At 36.4% G+C, this 17,346-nt stretch overlaps 2 protein-coding genes across 2 annotated transcripts in view; one reads left to right on the forward strand and one right to left on the reverse strand.

Annotated features, from left to right (window-relative positions):
- LOC111563983 (girdin) overlaps positions 1-5,145 on the reverse strand; it is a 99,258-nt gene extending 94,113 nt beyond the window's left edge. Inside the window, exons 1-2 of the mRNA XM_055018510.1 lie at positions 5,003-5,145; positions 1,218-1,321 (exon numbers count right to left, since the gene is read on the reverse strand). The gene's annotated coding sequence lies outside the window, so the exon portion shown is untranslated. The remainder of the gene's footprint in view (positions 1-1,217; positions 1,322-5,002) is intronic.
- Positions 5,146-5,174: 29 nt separating this feature from the next.
- Positions 5,175-15,479, forward strand: LOC111563984 (polyribonucleotide nucleotidyltransferase 1, mitochondrial). Its single transcript, XM_023263291.3, has 29 exons — positions 5,175-5,208; positions 5,259-5,505; positions 5,750-5,810; positions 7,230-7,304; positions 7,512-7,617; positions 7,726-7,775; positions 7,872-7,935; positions 8,024-8,071; positions 8,199-8,312; positions 8,932-9,118; positions 9,307-9,358; positions 9,556-9,613; positions 9,730-9,826; positions 9,928-10,030; positions 10,285-10,355; positions 10,707-10,743; positions 10,885-10,951; positions 11,040-11,129; positions 11,246-11,299; positions 11,693-11,802; positions 11,959-12,030; positions 12,462-12,525; positions 12,621-12,704; positions 12,794-12,877; positions 13,023-13,129; positions 14,050-14,105; positions 14,228-14,306; positions 14,422-14,469; positions 14,561-15,479. The coding sequence occupies exons 1-29, from the start codon at positions 5,175-5,177 to the stop codon at positions 14,714-14,716; spliced, it is 2,475 nt and encodes an 824-aa protein (XP_023119059.2). The 3' UTR covers positions 14,717-15,479.
- The last annotated feature ends 1,867 nt before the right edge of the window (positions 15,480-17,346 follow it).

The raw sequence follows: 17,346 nt of genomic DNA on the forward strand, positions 1-17,346 counted from the left end.
TAAACTACACAGCTGTGTAAAAAGATGTGAAAGTTAATATCTGAATATATTGTCAGGAATGAGATTTTGAATTTTTGACAAAATAAAGCATTGCAAAAGTGTTAGTGTGGGCTCTGGGTAATGGCATCTCTAGTATTGAGTGTATTTTAACCGTCGTGTTGACCTGCGGGTCAAAATTGACCTGTTTTAAAGTTGGAAAATGTGGGAAAAAAAATAGATTTTCACAGTGTAACTTCTGATGTCCACATTTTCAACATTTTTGGGAAATCTTTGAACATTTTTTGGTGGAAAAAAAAGAAATGTTAAAAATGTTTCTTAAGAACATTCACAATAAAATCAACCAAAATCCAGCAAATTTCCCTGAATTTTGGTAGATTTTTTTGTGAATGTTCTTAAAGAAAATATAAGTTTTACTGATATATATGTAATCACTTTAGATATTTTTAGGAATTTTTTTGGAAGGTTTTTACTCATTTTTTTGAAAATGTTCACAAGAATTTTCTTGTCCAATTTGGGGGATTTTTTTTTTTTTTAAATAAAACTTTTAAGGAAAACTTTTAAGGAATTACTGGAATTTTCTTCCTTAAGGTTTTGCAAATTTTCAGAAATTTGGGGGATTTTTTTGCTGAATTTTTGGAATTTTTTCAGAGAAGGAAACAATATTTTTTGGTGCCCATAAATGAAGACAACAGGAGGATTAAAGCAATCAATCCAATGAATCAATCCAATGAATAATTGAGAAAGCAATCAGCAGATTAACCTGTAGTTAATAATAATGAGTTCCTGCTCTTCATGGAATGAGTGAAAATATCTCAAATTCATCTTTCTGTAACAGTAAAATGCTGCTTACACATTAATGCATGGACAATGACAACATAATGCTATAACTTATAATAGAATTACTCTCAAAAAGGTTATTTTTTAGTATTACGAACACTTATTTTTACATTTTCCTGATAATACTTGCATATGTTTACTTAAGAAATGCTTTTAATTCTGGATTTTATTTGTAATGGAGTATTTTACAGTGCTGTGTGAATGGATGTGAATATGCCACCACCATACTGTATTTTTGTCTCATATTTTCTAAGCAACAAGCTCTTCCAAGAGCTACAATTCTGCTCTGCTTTGTTCTGAGATGGTGGAACCTCACGTGGAACCTTGCCATGTGCCATAATGTAATTATCACGCTTGTGACAAAGAAAATCACGCCTTACCAGTTCAAGTTGCCAAGAGCTGTCTGTACTGTGGCTCCTTCAAGCGTATGCATGTCCATATCAGTCAGATCGATTACTGGCAGCAAGACAGATGCTTTTAACCACTGAAAAATAATGAATGCAAGGCAATTACTACATCACTGGTGATTACATTTTAGAAACCCAATGCTGCAGTCTTTTCTGTGTGATGAATCTAAAGGCATCACAGCTTTCCACATGAGAGAAAGCTGTTCAGTGAGGCTGCCACTGGATGGTTTGGATGAGAGATAATCTCCCTTTAAATCATAAAACACGTCCATGTCTGGTTGCCAAGGACCAAGAAAAGCCTCGGTTGAAATGCTGTGGATTCTCCATGTGTGTCTGTGTGTGCACTGATCAGCTCCTCCTTAAACACCACACCATTAAAATCAAGAAATCACTTGAGCCTCTTGAGTCCTGAAGTGACACACACAGACTTACACATTTACAAAAATACATACATTATCCATGAGGACCTATTGCTACAGATGTGACAACTCTCCTCCAAGCAAGAAAACGTCCATTCAGTCAAGCAGTGTTTAACCCTCGTGTTGCCCTGCGGGTCAAATTGACCTGTTTTAAGGTTTGAAAATGTGTGGAAAAAAAATATTTTCACAGTGATGTCTGATGTCCACATTTTCAACATTTTTAGGAAATTTCTGAACATTTTTTGGCGGAAAAAAAGAAATGTTAAAAATGTTTCTTAAGAACATTCACAGAAAATTCAACCAAAATCCAGCGAATTTCGCAGGATTTTGGTTGATTTTTTTCTGAATGATCTTAAAGAAAATATTAGAAATATTAGATAATATTTTTAATATAATAGATAATATTAGTTAATATTAGAAATATTTTACTGATATATATGTAATCACTTTAGATATTTTTAGGATTTTTTGGAAGATTTTTACTAATTTTTTGAAAATATTCACAAGAATTTTCTTGCCAAATTTGGGGGATTTTTTTAAAATAAAATTTTTAAGCTAAACTTTAAAAAAAAATATTGGAATTTTCTTCCTGAAGGTTTTGCAAATTTTCAGAAATTTGGGGATTTTTTTTTTTTTGCTGAATTTTGGGCTTTTTTCAGACAAGGAAACAATATTTTTTGGTGCCCGTAAATGAAGACAACAGGAGGTTAAATTTTGTGTTTGCTAAATGTCGTGTCCGCCTCATCAACTGCAGCCATTGATCAGTCAAACTGCATTGATGTTGTTTCTCCAATTCCTTTCAGGGGTCACAAAGGTCTCTGTAATGACGGACTGAATGATGGTTTAAGGATGGATTGATATATAGATTGACAGATGACAGATGACCAACACCTTTGTAAGTCAGTGGACGTTTACATTTGCAATGAAAAACAAAGCTTCTGCAAGAAAATCCAGCACAGCATCCTCCACCGAGCCGCTTCTGATGCTTGTAGTCCACCACAGAACACTGACTGGTCCATTAGTCCCTGATCTGCCACGGCTCTGCTTGGTGTTAATGAGATCTCAGTGTGTTCTGAAGCCATGGAAACAAGATAATGGTGGCAGAACCCTTGGTAATAATGTGAATGTGTGTTTTAGTGTGTGTGTGCTTGTGTGAAATCCTGATATTCTCCCCTTCAATTAGCTGCTGTGTGTGTGCAGGTATGTGTAATGCGTGAAAGTAATCCGGGGAGTGTTAGAAATGCTGTTAACGCTCATCTGTTGCCATAACAACTGCAGCTGCCCCACTGTCAGCCAGCTGGCTCAATAACTGACTGGAGAGTTGTCTGCCGGTAAACTAACTTCCAACCTGACTGTCTGATTTGCAAACAAGGTCACTGATTCACTGACTGATGCACTGAGAGAGACGGGCTGATTGAAGCAATTTTTCAGCAAATTTCACAGTTTAAGCGACAGCTATTGTCAATCATTAATAACATTTTCTCCTGCTGTGAAATACAATTGAAAGAGTCTGGATGTTTTAATGGAAGATATACAGAATCAACAATCATCTAAATGTGGTTGATTAAACGAGGCAACATATCAGTGCAAAATATTTTTAAAACCTCTTATGTCTACAGTAAAGTGCATGAATTATCAAAAGCCAGTGATGACAGGTTTTTTTATTGTGTTTAATGTATTATTAGAGAAAGGTAGTCTTTATAATAGTGACACCTAGTGGTAAAGATTTCAAATTGCATATTTCACTAATACTGCACTCCAGGCAAAGAATCCTTAATTTAAATGTAAAATAGACAGATACATCCACATACTGGTTTAAAACAACCATTATTTCACAACAGTCTGTGACAATGTATTATACAATAACTCCTAATCATCACAAAAAGTACAACAAGTATTTACCCCCATCCTGATGTCTTTTATTTTTGCATATTTCCCACACTGAAATGTTCCAGACCATCAACTTATATTTAAGTTTATTTAATATTAGACAGAGATAGCCCCCAAAATAAAAAATACAGTTTTTAAATGATGATTTATTAAAGATTTCGTGAAAACTTATATCAAACAAATTTATCAAATATATCAAACTAATATAACTTATCTTTATGAATGATTTTATCTGTTCTACTGTATTTGTTTTTCTTGTAAAGCAACCTTGGGTGTCAAGAAATGCACTTACAAATAAAATGTATTATTATTATTATTATTATTATTATTATTATTATTATTATTATTATTATTATTATTATTATTATTATTATTATTATCACCCCTGGGTGAGTTTTAAAAAGTGATTTAATAACTGGTTGAGCCATCCTTGGCAGCAACAACTGCAGTTAAATGTTTGCATTAGCTTGTGATCAGTCTTTTACATCACTTTGGAGGAATTCTGGCCCACTGTTCTCTGCAGAATAGTTTTAATTCGGCCACAGTTTTAACTCAGCCCTTCCAAAACCTTAATTTTGTTCTTCTTGAGCCACTCAAAGGTACACTTTCTTGTGTACTTTGGGTTATTTTCATGCTGCAGAACCCAATTGTGTTCATCTTTAGGTCCTGAACTGACGGTGGATATTCTCTAGGACAATTTTCTAACAAAGAGAAGAACTCAAGGCTCCATCGATTATGACAAGTCGTCCATTCATAGGTCACACTTCCACTACCATGTTTCACTGCTGGTATCATGTTCTCCTTGTGGACTGTAGTAGTAGCTTTACACCAGATGCAACGGATCCATGCCTTACAAAAAAAAGATCTGCCGTTGACTCATCAGTCCACAGGATGTTATCCCAAAAGTCCTCAGCTCATCCAGAAATTTATTTGCAAATGCCAGAGGAACCTTTATGTTCATTTTGGTTAGGAGTGGTTTGTGCCTTGCAGCGCTCCTATAGATGACATTTTTACCCGGTGTTGTCCTTGCTTGTTGATGTGTTCCCCACATCAACGAGACTTTTCAATATGTCTGCATCTGACAGATAACAAAAGGACTCTATCACTTTGCCTGCTGATTAAACCGCTTTACATATTGGACACTTTACATTCTAAACATCATTCATTGTATCTGTAGCATTATCTGCACCTTCTTATGTCATTTGCACATCCATCCAATGCCTTTGTATAGTCTGTTGAATTTTTTTTATATCATATTGGACATATTTTTTAAATCCTATTTTACTTCTTTTTTTTGTATTTTACCTTCACTTTATACCCTAATATTCTTTCCTTTCTTGTTGTTAACGCCTTTATTGAATATCCATGCTGCTGTAACAACTTAATTTCCTTCTGGGGATTAATAAAGTCATCTAAGTCTTATTGTGAAATCAAGTACACTGACCTTACCTGAAGCAGGTGAGGTTTGTAGATCTTATTGCTGCTCGTTTGAGTTCTTTTGTGACTCCTGGATGAGAAGTCGACGTCCTCTTGGAGAAATTTAATAAAAATATGAGTTTAGCTTTGAAGTTTCTGTAGCTAACAATGTGAAAACACATCTTGGGTAGTAATTTAGCACTACATGAGTGAGGAAACTGTTGCGGAACCCTTGGATGGTCGGACGTTTTTGATGTTACACGTTCACCTCGTTCGGTCCAATGAGAAGACGCGCGCTGCATACGTCATTACGCACAAAGTGACGAACTGTCATGGAAGCCCCCACGCGTAAATCGAAACAGCAGCTTCAGTGACTGGATTGTTTTTAATCGTTCTGTTCTGTTGTTGTCGTTAAATATGAAGTTTCTGCTCCGTCTGGGCCGCTCGTTCGGCCGCCTTCACGTCCGCTTGTGTCACCAGAGTGTTTACAGCAGCCACGCAAATCCACGCAGAGTGGGAGTGAACCTTGGAGAGAAGTGAGTTGACTTTGGCTGCTTTCATCACGACAGGATGTTCACCTAGAATGTTTCTGTGGCTGCTGGCAAAGTCAATGTGTTTCTGTGGTATTCTCACTTTAATTCGTGTATTTATTTATTTTTTTTTACTGAAGCTGCAACAGATCGCTGCTGCTAACACAACACACTATCACAAATATAAATTCACCCACAGTGTTCATGATCCGTCACGTTCTGATGCTTTGTGGTTGTATTTTTCTTCTAGGAAACTTGAAATCTCTTCAGGGAGGTTTGCCAGATTCGCTGATGGATCTGCTGTAGTTCAGGTACAGAATAAAGTTAAATGTTCCAGCAAAGAGATGCTCTCTGTCCTCTTCAAAACACATTTTCTTCTTCTTTTTTGAACTTTATTTGCAATATAGTATTGCTTTGCATCTATGTATTATATTTTTACTATTGCTCCTTCAGTTAACTTTTTTTATGGACAGGTATTCCTCAAGGTTTCTACCATTTTTACCCATTTAGTACTATGTTTATTCATTTTCATTTTTCATCCTTGTACATCCTTTTTGTCCTTGTACATATTGAACATATTATTATTATGTTTGTTTCTGCTGTAACAATGTGAATTTCCCCTAGCGTGGGGAGCAATATAGGGTTATCCTATCTCATCTTATCTTATCTTTTTCTCACCGTTATTAGTATTTTTAAGTTTTTATGACATAATAATGCAGGGTTTCTGTGGGGCATTAAAAAGCATTAATAGTCATTAAATTGATTTTGTGAAAATGAAGGCCTTAAATGGCATTAAAATCATTAAATTTGATTCTCAGTGGCATTAGAAATTCTTTCTGCAGTTTTCAAGAAAAAATATTTGATAATAATAATCTAATAATATATAATTATAGACTGCAATTCGTCAGATATGTGCATCTGTGTAAACATGCCGAAATATTGCGATAATTTTTCCGGCTGGTTGGGTACAGTTGCCAAAAACTACTTGTTTTTAAAGTGGCCGGGAGGCTGGACCAGGTGGAGGAGAGCTGGAAAATGTAAATTCCAGCAACAATGGCTGGAAAACGTGGAATTCAGAGAATGACTGCAGCCTGTTGGTGGTCAGAGGTGGTTTCCAGTTTCAGAAATAGTGAAATGTTGGGACAGTTTTCATATAAAAATCATCTTTTACAGAAAAACAAACCTGTGTAATTTGTTGAGTTCACGGTCATGGCATTAAAATTTTTACAGTCTAGCATTAAAAAGCATTAAATTTGACTGTCTGATTTCTGCAGAAACCCTGTAATGATATCATATATTAAAGGCTGCACAAGACTGGTAAAATCTTCTGAGGACTTTATTTTTCACATTCAACTTCAAATTTGCATTGTAGAGGTTTCTATCCTATCTTACTCTAAATGCTTTTAAAATTCTTGTTATTCATTGCTAATGATTTTTGTTATTTAAAAAAATCATGTCTATATATTTTTAAGTGTTTATAATGTTTATTTTTGATATAGAAACTGCTGCTGTTTCTGTGGGGGGGATCGATATCTATCTGTCCATCCATTTGTCTATATCAATACAGAACCTGTACTGAGGTTTATATTGTTTGAGTTGTTATGTAATAGAGCTTGTTGTTGTTTTTCCCACAAACAACATGCATGACAGCTTAATGAAATATATAATAGAAGACTTTATAATAAAAAGATAAAAGCTGTAACCTCTTCCATGTTTTTTTCCACCTGTAGCTGGGAGACACCTCTGTGATGGTGACAGCCGTGAGCAAAACCAAACCTTCTCCATCCCAGTTTATGCCACTTGTGGTATGTTTTCCAACATGGCAGTAAAAACCCCAAACTGTCTCTGTTTTTGTGACTGTGAATGTGTATCGTGTTCATGCAGAAGAATTCCTCTTTAGTTTTGTCAGATCGATATGCAGTTTAAGTGGTTTACTAGGAGATTTTGGGTCAGATGACGTCTGAAGATATTTCGGACTTGTCCAGTGAATGAATATCCACTTTAATTGACAGGTGGACTACAGACAGAAAGCAGCTGCTGCCGGTCGAATCCCCACCAACTATCTGAGACGAGAGCTGGGAACCACCGACAATGAGATCCTCACCAGCAGACTCATTGGTGAGCTGAAAGGAAGCATCTTGTTTTATGTGCACCTTTCATTTTGCACATCTGTAAATGCCTTTGATTGAGTGCTTTAACTAATTCTCTCATGTTTCTGTTGCTCAGATCGGTCGATTAGACCACTTTTCCCTTCTGGTTACTTTTACGACACTCAGGTAAGCTTGGTTTGAAATAATTTTCTCCACTGTGTGTTTTTTTTTTAGCCAAGTTTATATTAATTTAAGTAATGTCGATGATAATCTCTCCTAAAGATCCTTTGTAACCTGCTAGCAGTTGATGGTGTCAATGATCCAGATGTGCTGGCTATTAATGCAGGTGAGATTAAATCTCAACTGTCAAAGTTTTTTACATTTCATATTCTTTTTAGATCGTTAGTTAGAAACAGTATTTTCTTTCTGTAAAGCTTCTGCTGCTCTGGCCCTGTCTGACATCCCATGGCATGGACCCGTAGGTGAGGAACACACACTGGATTTAGCCTTACTCACATGTTTTCATTTATTGAACTCTAAATACTGGTTTGTTTAATTTAGTTTATGATATTCCTGCTTGAGACTCCTTCTGTTTTTGTGTGTTTCCAGGTGCTGTGCGGGTGGGAATGGTAAAAGGAGAGATGCTGGTCAACCCCACCAGAGCAGAAATGGCCTCCAGCACTCTTAACTTGATTGTGACTGGAGCTCCCAGCAGTCATGTGGGTGAGTCAGAAGCCACTGTAACACTCCCAGCGCAAAGTTTTCACAGCTGCTTAGAGTTAAGTTGCTGATTTCGAGTGTTAAACCCAAATAGGCTCAGTTTACTGGACAAACAGCAATAGCTAATGAGGGTGATGATGTAGTAGCTTGATAAACTATATGAATTGTTTCTCTTAAATTGGTTAAAAAGTATTGAAGCCTGCTGGAAATGACAACGTTAGAATACTAACGTACATCATTATTACTGAAATATGTGTGTTCAAGAATGGGAATACTGCCACATCTTAGTATGTAATAACATGATCAAATCTATCTGATAATGTTAGTTGTTATTATTATTACTGAACATTCCACTCTATGTTTTCACTATGTGATCAAACTGTGTCAGCTAGAGCAGTTCACCAGCAACCACATATAGAGGGAATATTACTTCAGTTAAAATACCATGTTGGATAATTAGCTAGTTAGGACAGAGATGTGACAGCCACATGTAGGGAATTACTCAGCTGCAGATGTCATTGTCACAAAATGTGCTCAGCATCACAGGTTATTATTCAGCCTCTTGTCTGCTTGTCTCATCTTAGCATCTAACATGTTTCTCATTTGGTTCTGTTTCTGCCAGTGATGATTGAGGCGTCAGCTGAGAACGTTCTGCAGCAGGACTTCTGCCATGCGGTGAAGGTGGGAGTCAAACACACTCAGCAGATCATTCTGGCCATCCAGCAGCTGGTGCGAGAGCAGAAGGTCACCAAGCGAACCCCGGTCAAGATGTTCTCAGCCCCAAATGATCTGGTGGAGCATGTTCGCACGTAAGCTGAGAGATTAAAGCGTTTCTGTAGTGTAAGAGTAATGAATGTGGAATGTGAGGGTAATAGGAGCAATACACGCTGTATTTAGAGACTATTACCAGAATAAAACAAAAGACGAGTTCACTTGTAGTGTCTGAGAACTTGATGAACTGAACTGTGACACAAATAGATTGTTTTTTTCATTGCAGATTTGCTTCTGACAGGATTTATGCTGTTTTCACTGATTACACTCATGACAAGGTAAAGTCTGACTGACTCAAAGTTTTCTGTGCTTCTCTGCTTTTTGTTTACAATTCATATGATCATTTTAAACCCATCTTATTTAAGTATTCAGTTTTCTTCTTAGAGAGTGTTTAATATAAATTCAAAGCAGCCACAGTCACCAGTGTGTCTTTTCTCCATGATAAGGGAATGTTTTTTTCATTGTAATGTCTTAGATTTCAAGAGATGAAGCCATCAACAAAATTCGACTAGAAACTGAAGAAAGTCTTAAAGGTAGGTCACTTTCACTGTTAAAGCTGCATGGAAAGAATTTGAAATCATCTGCTTCCCTTCATGTTAACATGTATTCTATCAGCTAAAAAGTGTCAGTTGATGTCTCCCATGTGTAGAAAAATTCCCTCAGGCTGAGCCCTTTGAAGTCATTGAATCCTTCAACACTGTGAGCAAAGAAATATTCCGCAATTTAGTGCTGAACGAGTACAGGAGGTAAGCGCCTGTCTCTGGTGAATGTATGTTTTTATGATGCACCGTGTGGGTTTGTGAATGTTTGAAACATTGTCTGTGTTGTTGTGTGTGTGTGTGTTTAGGTGTGATGGGAGGGAGTTGACGGCTTTAAGGAACATTTCCTGCGACACAAACCTCTTTAAGCCGCTCCATGGCTCGGCTCTGTTTCAGAGAGGACAAACACAGGTGTGGAAAGAGCAAAAAGATGGAAAAATTAAACTAACAGGACAAAAAGTTGTGTTAAAGATGAGTGCTGCTGTGGTCAAAATTAATTTATAGATGTTTGTTGCTGCTTTCTGCAGCAGTACAATGTTTTGTCTTGCATGTCTGATAATGCAGAAAGAGAAAAAGCACCAAAATTGGGATTGTTGTGTTAAAAAGGCTGTTATAATCTTTTTAATGCAGAAAGTTTGTCCTTCATTCTCCTCTGCTTCCTGTAGGTGCTGTGTAGCGTCACATTTGATTCCCTGGAGTCCAGCATCAAAGCAGATATTATCACTACAGCTCTGAGGTAGAATTAACCCTCATTTCCACACATGAGAGCACAGACTCATTTGTTATTTTTTCCAGGAGCAGCACACATTAATCATCATCACAGTAAATGTGTGATTGTCAGTAAGTGTTGTCTCTCGGCCAGATGTTCAGTTAGACATTCAGACAAGATAAAACAAACAAGAATTTACTTTTGAATAGGACCAATAGTGTTAACATTATCTGGAGAGTTCAGATAGTTGGTCCATACCTTTATAGAACACTAAACTACAGTTTTTTAATCCTTTCCTGTTATATTTTCTGTCGTGTTATCTATATATTATCCATAAAACACTTAAACCCAGGTCTTACACTCATTTTCTTTCACCAGCGGCATCAAAGACAAAAACTTCATGCTTCACTATGAAGTGAGTAAAACCTTGTTTTCCTCTTTAAAAATCATTAATATTATTAAATATACAGAGAAAATTAAATATATATTGTTGAACATATTCTGTATCCCTTAGTTTTCAAGGTGAACTTAAAGTCAACCTTGTTTTTTGTTTCAGTTCCCTCCATATGCAACCAATGAGATTGGAAAGATCGGAGGCCTCAACAGGAGAGAGCTGGGACACGGTTTGTTCACATTTTACATCTTCTAAACGTACTCGGTGTCTCCTAACCACACTTTCCCTTCAAGGATCTTTTGTTTGTTTATTTGCAGGCGCTCTGGCTGAGAAGTCTCTGAGACCAGTCATTCCTAAAGACTTTCCTTTCACCATCAGAGTCACTGCTGAGGTGCTGGAGTCAAACGGTGAGTTCAGTTCTTGAAGTTTAGAAACTGGAGATTTGTCCATTGACTCACAGAAACATATAATTGCAATGTCTGACTGCCTTTTGCTCTCCTTCTTTCCTACCTCTGCTCTCCAGGATCATCCTCTATGGCTTCAGCATGTGGAGGCAGTCTTGCTCTAATGGATGCAGGTACCAGAGAGTGAATGCTCAAAATTATACTCTGGAAAGAAGCAGCAGCTCCATTTAAAACCCTCAATTCTACTTAGGGTTAAAAACAAAACAGTATTTTCAAAATTACATTGCATTTAAAGTTAAAAACTCTCCTATACTGTATAATTTCATGTTGTACAGTTAAAATTATTACTGCTTTTAATAATTGCTGTGAATGAAGCTATGATTCATTTTATAAATACTGAACAAACCATAAAAGTAGACGGTACAGAGGATATTTATAAATCTAAGGAAAGAAACACAACTATTTAAAGGTGGCTTGATTTAATAGGATTGCTTGTGCTTCTCTGTTTCTACTCACATTTTGATATGTGATATGATAATATTTAGCTAATATATCTGTGTTTCTAGGCGTGCCCATCTCCTCTGCAGTGGCTGGTGTCGCCATCGGCCTCATCTCCAAGGCAAATCCAGAGAAACCTGCCGAGATAGAAGACTACAGATTACTAACAGACATTCTGGTACGAGCAATACAACTGTGGTTTTTATTGGTGACTAATTTATTACTAACAAGTGGAAGAAAGAGTGTCAGTGAATCATCAGACAGTTCCAACTGATGTACTTGCTTAGTAATACGGAAGATGTTGAACAGGAGCTAATAGCTGCTTTGTAAACAGGGAATAGAGGATTACCTCGGAGACATGGACTTCAAAATGGCGGGAACAAACAAGGGTATCACTGCTTTACAGGTACAGTCTTTGGTTTTTCCTTGCAAGTGTCTTAAAGCTCTCTTAATAGCTGAAAAGTAAAAGAGAACTAAACAAATATGCCTAAAAAGACGTGTTTTCATTGAAAGTATTAGTGCATCTTTGTTTTATTTGGTGTTGTGTAAAGCATTGAAGTAGAGACTGGAGCACACTTAGAGCTTTAATTTAAATGTTATTGGTTTTAAATACAGTAAATATTTGATCACGCTTGGAAAAAACATTGTTTAGCTTGAAAAACTGTATAACGGCCACCAGGGATGAGGAAAATGTTACAGAGATTTCTAAAATGTCAGTATCTTTGATGTTCTATCTGCTAAAGTTTAATTATGGTGGCAGTTACAGGTTAACAGTTAATATGATAATATCTCAATACTGATTCTAGTTTCTTTCTATTCCTTTGCTTTAACCTCCAGGCTGATGTGAAGATTCCAGGGTTGCCTCTCAAGGTGGTCATGGAGGCGATCCAACAGGCCACAGGTAAACCCAAATAAAACATTTTACACTAAATATTAAAGTCAGTACATTTTTTGTGTGTTTTTATTGCCTTTGTTTTGATATGTTTTTTGTTTCAGTGGCAAAGAGGGAAATCTTGGGCATCATGAACAAATGTATAGTAAAACCCAGAGAGAGCAGGAAAGAGAACGGGCCTGTTGTTGGTAGGTTCTGTGTTTTAATATGTGAATTTAGAGATGTGACTGGAACATTGTTGTTTTTCTAATGTGAGTGAATTTTATTCTATCTTCAGAAAATGTGCGGGTGCCTGTCTCCAGACGAGCTCGATTTGTTGGTCCAGGAGGTTATAACCTTCGCAGGCTTCAGGCTCAGACAGGTAACATTCACGTAATGAAGTCCAAATGTCTTTGTTGATGAGATGTGAAGGTAATTAAGAATCACAGTATTTTTTTTTCAAGTGTCACACAATGCAAATTTCTGTCAGGATGTTGAAATTTTAGCTTATTTTTTTTCTTTTTAAGGTGTAACAATAAGTCAGGTGGACGAGGAGACTTTTTCTGTCTTCGCTCCGACACCAGGAGCCATGCATGAAGCCCAAGACTTCATCAGCGAGATCTGCAAAGATGACGTGAGTCGACATCACTTGTAGAAGATACTGCATGTTTTTTAAAGAAACTCTTTAATGCTCTATGTCATTATAATATATCACAACAAGTACTTTTTTAAGTACTTTAGGGTTAGAGTCATTCTCAGGTAAAAACATTCTAAATTCTGTGATTTCAGCTTCTTAAATGTGAATATTTCCTATTACAAAAACAGTTCAATAAATAAATGAACCTTCTTGAAACAAAACTCCATTTGAAAAAATTCTAATTTAAAGCCAGAGAGAGAATGAATGAATGAATTCAGATTTTTAGCTCCGATTTGGTCACCTCCAGCAGATTATTTCTGACCAAAGTTGCAAAAATGAATCGATTAGCTTTCAAAGATTAAATAAATTGCCAACTCGGTTGAAAATCCATGATTGGTTTAAGTAAGTTTTAAGGAAAAACTGTGATGGCAGCTTTTGAAATATGAATATTTTCAGATTTCTTCCTCTGTGACAGTAAACTGAACATCTTTGTGGACACTTTTATATTATGACAAAACAACTAATTCTGACCAAACTTCATTCAAAAAAGCTACAATTTAAATCCAAACAGAGGATGTTTACAAATTAATCCACATATTTAGCCTAAATTTACAGCAGATTTTAGAATCAGAATGAATTTCTGTCTGCTTGTTTTGTGACATTTTTTTGAAGGTTTTGTTTGTTTTTTGATGCTTTATGATTTGAAATTAATAGCTGCATCTAAAGTTAGATAATTTATCATCTAATGTCATATCAAATTATGAGCATACAAAATAACTGGACAACATTAAGTCCACATGCAAGTTTACACACATTCTTAACATACATACGTGAACATTTGCTCATTTTTACGCTTTTTCATAAAGTAGGATCAATAAATTATTTCTTATTCCGATATCTTTTGTGTTGTTTTGCAGCAGGAGCAGCAGCTGGAGTTTGGTGCCATCTACACTGCCACCATCACAGAAATAAGGTAATTTAATGCAAACTGTGTTTCATGTTGACCATGTGGCCCCACTGTGAAGTTCATCCATGGATAAATAAGACTGCTTTGCATTCGTACAACTTCTAAGGGCTTTTTGTCCTCTGCTGTAGAGACATCGGTGTGATGGTGAAACTTTATCCCAACATGAGCGCCGTCCTGCTGCACAACTCACAGCTGGACCACAAAAGAGTGAGTAAATCTGCCTCTGTAAACTGTTTTTCAGGGAGTAATATTCAGACAATGTTTAATAATAGATCGCAGGATAGCTCTTTAAATGTTACTTCTTCATATTTTCCTCTTTTAGATCAAGCATCCAAGTGCTTTAGGGTTAGAGGTGGGACAGGAGATCCAGGTATGTGTCACTCACTACAGACTGTTTCAAAAAGTAGCCTCCTGTGTTTAGATTCTGGGCTGGTTGTCTCTAAATGGTGTTCTGTTCCCAGGTCAAGTACTTTGGTCGGGACCCAACAGATGGCAGAATGCGGCTTTCGCGGAAAGTTCTCCAATCTCCTGCTGCAACTGTCGTGAAGACGCTAAGTGAGAAACAAAGCATCTCCATGGGTTCAAGCAGCAACCACACAACAAGCACTGAGTCATGACACGACAGCACGACTTCTGGATTTTCTGAATGAAACTGAGTAGATTTTTCTACTAAAACGAGAGTGCTGTTGAGAAATGACCATACACAGAAAGAATCCGATCTTGTCAAGAACTGTAAAAGAGCTGCACATAAAGAAAGCTGCTCAGCTGCTGAGTCTGGACGTGACAGAGATGCAGATGGCTAAATGGCGGATACTAACGAAAAGGAGGCAAACATTTCTAAAAGTTATGGATTTGTTATACGTTGTTTTGTTTTATGATTACATCAAGCAGTTACAGGACATTTCCTTTTTTAGTTCCGTTCATCAAAAGCACAACCATGGTTCTGTTATTTACATGAGTGATAAAACTGCCTCTTATCGCGCTGCACTTCCATATTTGTTATTTACTGTAGCAGTGTGTCCCCTAAAGTCAAAGAGAGAGCTGTGAGAAGCATACAAGGGAAGTTTTATTTTCTTTTTCCCTTTAGGTTGTGTCACATTTATTGTAAATGTGAGTCATCAAATACTAATTGTTTTATTATGTAAAATTCACAAATGGTTCCAGAAAGAAAAACTGGCACGCATAAAGTACAAAATATTCTAATGTCACATCTTGTACAAAAAGGCCAACTGACATAGTCATAGGTGTAAATCACTACAAGTCATGTTTCAAGTCGGGGTTTATAAAAAACAGGTCAGAGAAGAGGATCAAGAAAAAAGGAAATACAAAAGTTGATAATGCACTTATTGTAAAACAATAAATTAAACTTGTATTAAAGTCTTTGTGGCTGTTTTTGTGCTGGGAAGTCCTTTAAGCAAGCCCAGAGCTTTACACTTCAGGTATAAAGACGTCTTCCACCCACCTGAAACTTGCCGAGTCCGTTCACTACTAATCATAAGTGAAACGCCCATCTTCCTAAAGCTGATTTAAGTCATCCCTGGCCCATTGGCTCATCAGTCACATTTCAAGAAGACAGCTGCTTGACATCAGCAGTGTTCAGCCAGTGGGCTTCTGAATAATCTGATATGTAAAGCCATGAATCTCAGTAGACTGGGAAATACTCAGAAGAGCTGCTGTGTCACTCTCCTTGGATCTGGAGCCTACTGGGTCAATATATAACTGAGGCTTTTGAAGTCCATGGAATATATCTTGCATACATTTTTAATGTAAAACTAAAAAAACTAAAGTTTTTATGTTCATTATGATCATTTCTTTATAAATTCCATAATTATTTACTATGGAAACAATCACTTATTAATAAAAAATGACTGTACGTATATCACTAAAATGTCAACAAAATAACCATCCCAATTTAATAACAGCCACCTTCTAATTAGCTAAACAATAATAAAATCTTGTCTATTTAAGTTCCCCATTACAAAAACACCTCTCCAGGAAGTGTGTTAATTCCAGATCACATGACCTGCTCCACATGATGTCATTTCCTCCTGAAGAAAAGACTGGCCAGACTCCAAGGCTTTCTGACTTATTTAATATAAAGTAGTGTGTGAGTCAAGTGTGGATTTATGGCATGTCAACAGGTTTACTACAATATCTTTAGAAATAACTTTCAATTTTACTCAATTGCATATATAAAATTTAGAAGAAACTTTCTGTAAAAATGCCATGTGGTGTTTGGTTATATGTTGATTTTAGGCCTGAAAACAGCAAAAATGTCAACTATCCCACAACTGTCCCACAATTATTTATTGACCCTAATATTAATTTATGAAATAATCTATGGATGTGCTGTTTATATTTGTAATACTGCATTTCCTTCTGGCACCCTCAGTCTTAACCGTCACTCTGTAAAACACCAAACATGTCTAAAGAATTAACCACTAAGTTGAATTCTGGTAATTCATACATTCTGTGAGTGTTTTCTGCATTATACAGGGAAGATTCTGTCTAATACTCCAGTTAGCTGATGGGAAAATTTTCACATTAGTTGCAGATTTTACTGCAGCATGGAATGTTTTTGTACCGTTTTTTTCAGGCATATCTGTCCTAGTAAACAGGCCTCGTGTTGAAGTAATTTGTGCATCTGTTTGGCTTGGGTCCAATGGGCAAATATTGTGAAATGCTTCATGTAAAACTATCTGCTCCTAATGTTTATCCAGTGGCGTTTTTAGGCCTGGGCATCTGAGGTTATAACCCCAAATAACTTGTGAATAATCCAGTCAAATCTTGTAGTTACTCAGTACAAAAAGGCAGTAGTAAAAAGTTTTTCTTTATATTATCCTCTGATACATAAGTTTAAATGAAAATCAGGATAATAAACATTAGGTATTTATTAACACTCAAGGGAAAAGCAACAGACAAATAGAATAAGAGTTGAAATCAACAATAAAAATAAACCCATTTTATCATAAAATGTAAATGAGCAGTAGCGACCTATAAGATATAACAATCTGACTCTAACTGGTAGCTAAATGTTGACAAGTCTGGTCTGGCTCAGTTGTTCCCACAGTTTTTGTCACAGGGCACACCTTTACTTAGGATTATGGCTGTAAATCATCATAAACAAGACTAATTCCAACACACACAGTTTGGGAATCACGAGTCTAGCCTGCACTCCCTTTGATCATTATGTGGAACATGGGATAAGCATACAAAGAAATGGAGATGACCTTATTTCACCTAGAGC

This window comes from Amphiprion ocellaris, chromosome 16, assembly GCF_022539595.1.
Source record: "Amphiprion ocellaris isolate individual 3 ecotype Okinawa chromosome 16, ASM2253959v1, whole genome shotgun sequence".
Classification (NCBI taxonomy): Eukaryota; Metazoa; Chordata; class Actinopteri; family Pomacentridae; genus Amphiprion; species Amphiprion ocellaris.

What these genes read in the sequence shown, in the direction of transcription:
- LOC111563984 (XM_023263291.3), top strand. Translation starts at nt 5,175, where the DNA reads ATGAGTGAGGAAACTGTTGCGGAACCCTTGGATG. An exon ending in ATGGATCTGCTGTAGTTCAG is followed by an intron (nt 5,811 to 7,229) that starts GTACAGAATAAA and finishes TTCCACCTGTAG; the next exon opens with CTGGGAGACACCTCTGTGAT. An exon ending in ATTATCACTACAGCTCTGAG is followed by an intron (nt 10,356 to 10,706) that starts GTAGAATTAACC and finishes TTCTTTCACCAG; the next exon opens with CGGCATCAAAGACAAAAACT.